General features: G+C 39.9%; 2 protein-coding genes across 2 annotated transcripts in view; both read left to right on the forward strand.

Annotated features, from left to right (window-relative positions):
- The window catches only part of LOC107657332 (N-lysine methyltransferase KMT5A-A-like), an 18696-nt gene extending 18085 nt beyond the window's left edge, over positions 1 to 611 (forward strand). The window contains exon 7 of the mRNA XM_016445375.1: positions 581 to 611. Coding sequence (XP_016300861.1) covers positions 581 to 601 — 21 coding nt within the window. The 3' untranslated portion in view covers positions 602 to 611. The remainder of the gene's footprint in view (positions 1 to 580) is intronic.
- A 670-nt stretch (positions 612 to 1281) lies between these two features.
- LOC107657333 (uncharacterized) overlaps positions 1282 to 3082 on the forward strand; it is a 51115-nt gene continuing 49314 nt past the window's right edge. Inside the window, exon 1 of the mRNA XM_016445376.1 lies at positions 1282 to 3034. Within this exon, the coding sequence (XP_016300862.1) occupies positions 1426 to 3034 (1609 nt within the window). The 5' untranslated portion in view covers positions 1282 to 1425. The remainder of the gene's footprint in view (positions 3035 to 3082) is intronic.

The raw sequence follows: 3082 nt of genomic DNA on the forward strand, positions 1-3082 counted from the left end.
TTTAGAGACTTCTGCCTCAGAGAGTGGAGAGAAGGATGAAAATGAGTGTATGTTTGCTGGTAAGATGTGTTTGACAATTTGTGGTGTGGTAAATTGTGCACTGAGGTTTATTAACATGTTGTTAGCATGATTAGCATGTTTCTAGGATGATTAGCTTGTTACTAGCATGTTGCTAGCATGATAGATTAGAAATATTAGAGTGGAAGCTTAAATAAGTTTAAATGGATTATAAATAGTACATAGAAGGGAAGCCTAATTGAGTCTAATGGGCATCAATGTGTTTACATTTGAATGTTTGTCAGTTGGAGCTTGAGGAGTCTGCTCATTTGAACATTCCGTCAATGTAAGTTTTTCCCAGTTTTAATCATCATTTTTAGGAAAACCGTAAGTCCGATCAGTTAGAAAAGATATAGCAACCCGAGTCAGACGGGTTTGGGCCGAGTTTGGTGGTTGTAGCTTTAAAAGCCTAGGAGGAGATACACTTTAAAATTTGGTCTCAGAAGAAGAAGTAGTTTAAATAGGATTTCAGTAAGTTGGTTTTTCAAGCCAACTTAATAATGTTTATCCTTTTTGTTTACAGATTGTGACAGTGCCAAAATGAAAATTAGATTTGATGATCTGATGAAAACATTTTTTTTTATTGATCAGGGATTTTGCTTGGAGCTGCCATCTACATTTATTCTCATCATCAATAACTTAGTGAATGGTGTAAAATAATTTCTGTAATATTACTATATTCTCATGTGATATTTTGACTGCAAAATATCAGAGAATAATTTAATTGTATTTTACTTAAAGACCAAATTTATGTAATTACATCTTTTTTTTTTTTTTTTTTTTTGTCAGATCAACTGCCCAAAACTTTATTTCACTGAGAACCTTATTATAACACAGTAAGAAGCAGCAAATCATTACATGCAACTTGTAAAATTGAGGGAAAAAAATAGTTAATTTGATTTTGACAATAGTTGCCAATTTACTGTATCTCTGTTAATCTATTGATCAATTAATTGCAGCAGTTCTACCTATTTCTTCTACTTCTTCTTTTTTTAGATGAAAGACACAAATCTTGAAGATTCTGATGAGCTCTTTGATTCTACACCAGAGAGTTCAGATGATTACGTTCCAGATACCACTTCCGAAAGTGACGGTGATGTTAGCCTTACACTAAACCAGACAAAACGTCAGCTTCTTGATGAACTGGATGTTGATGAATCTGGCTCAGTGAGTTCCCCTGACTGTGACACAACAACATCAGACAAAATGCACGGCCTTACATCTGAAGCATCTGGAACAGGAGAAGAACCCAGTTCAAGTCAGAACACAACGGACGGCGTAGTTGTTAGTGCATACCAAAAAACAGATGGTGCTAGAGTGTACAACAAGAGACATTACTGCTTGTATTGCACTAAACCTTATGCTAAGATGGCAAGGCATCTAGAAAGTTCACATGAAAATAAGTCTGATGTGGCTAGAGCTCTAAGCTTTCCAAAGGGTTCAAAGGAGAGAAAAAGTCAGCTTGATTATATTCGCAACAGAGGAAACTATGCTCACAATGCTGCTGTTATGGAGTCAGGAAAGGGGGAACTAGTGCCATTTAAACGACCACGTAAAAAAGTGCAGGGAGAAGATTTCATGCATTGTGCATACTGTCAAGGACTTTTTACAAGAAAGGTCCTGTGGAGACATATGCGTACTTGTAGACTTCAACCACAATCAGTCGCCCCCAAACCAGGAAAAAACCGTGTTCAGTCCATGTGTACCTACACCGGGCCTGTGCCTTCAGACATGACCAAACAACTGTGGGGAGTAATCAGTGCCATGAATCCTGACCCAATCACAGATATAATAATAAATGACAGAGCAATTACTGAAATTGGACAGCACTTGTTGAACAAAGGTGGGCTATCAGATAAGAATAAATGTGCGCGGGAGAAGATGCGAGAATTGGGAAGGTTGATTCACAATGCCAGGAGAGTCTCCTCCTTGAAAACACTGGAAGATTGTGTAAATCCAAAGAAATACATGGAGACTGTCAAAGCTGTCAAGTGTACATGTGGGTATGACAGTGAAACCGACAAATTCATGATTCCATCACTTGCAAATAAGCTTGGGAATTCCCTGGTTAAAGTAAGCAAACTCTTAAAGGCCCAGGGCTTAATCTCCAACGACAAACAGCTTGTGATGAATGCCAGTGAGTTTCAAGAAGTCCATGCGAATAAGTGGAACGAGATGATCTCGGCTACAGCGTTGAGGAATATCAGGGAAGCAAAGTGCAATGTGCCCACTCTCATGCCCTTTACTGAAGATGTACAAAAATTGCATACTTTTCTCAGTCAAGTGCAAGACGAGTGGTTCAACCTGCTCTCTGAAAGTCCCTCTACTAAAGCCTGGATGGAGCTGGCCAAGGCATGTCTAGCCCAAATAATTCTCTTTAACCGGCGGAGAGAAGGAGAGGTGGCGAGCATGCCTTTGTCTGCGTTTTTATCAAGAGACACTTCTGATCCGCATGAGGATGTGGACTGGGCACTCTCCGAAGTGGAGAAGAAACTCTGCAGACACTTCACAAGGCTTATCACCAGGGGAAAGCATGGTCGACCTGTTCCAATTCTTCTGACTCCAAAAATGCTGTGTTCCTTAGAACTCCTTGTTAAGCAAAGAGAGGCTTGTGGGGTTTTAAAAGTCAATGCCTATATGTTTGCTAGACCAGACGCCATGACACATTTCCGAGGGTCAGACTGCCTCCGTGGCTTTGCAAAGGTGTGTGGTGCAAAGTGTCCTGAGTCTCTGACATCTACCAGGCTGCAAAAGCATGCTGCAACCCTTTCAACAGTGCTGAACATGACAGACACCGAGATGGACCAGCTGGCAAACTTTCTTGGGCACGACATAAGAATCCATCATGAGGTCTATCGACTCCCTGAGAAGACCCTGCAACTTGCCAAGATCAGCAAAGCTTTAATGGCTCTTGAGCAAGGAAGATTAGCCGAGTTCCATGGAAAGAACTTGAATGAAATTGGGATAACTCCTAATGGTGTGTTATTTTATTAGATAAAAAAAAAAAAAAAACTATTCTTACACC

Source organism: Sinocyclocheilus anshuiensis, unplaced genomic scaffold (assembly GCF_001515605.1).
Source record: "Sinocyclocheilus anshuiensis isolate Anshui unplaced genomic scaffold, SAMN03320099.WGS_v1.1 scaffold191, whole genome shotgun sequence".
Classification (NCBI taxonomy): Eukaryota; Metazoa; Chordata; class Actinopteri; order Cypriniformes; family Cyprinidae; genus Sinocyclocheilus; species Sinocyclocheilus anshuiensis.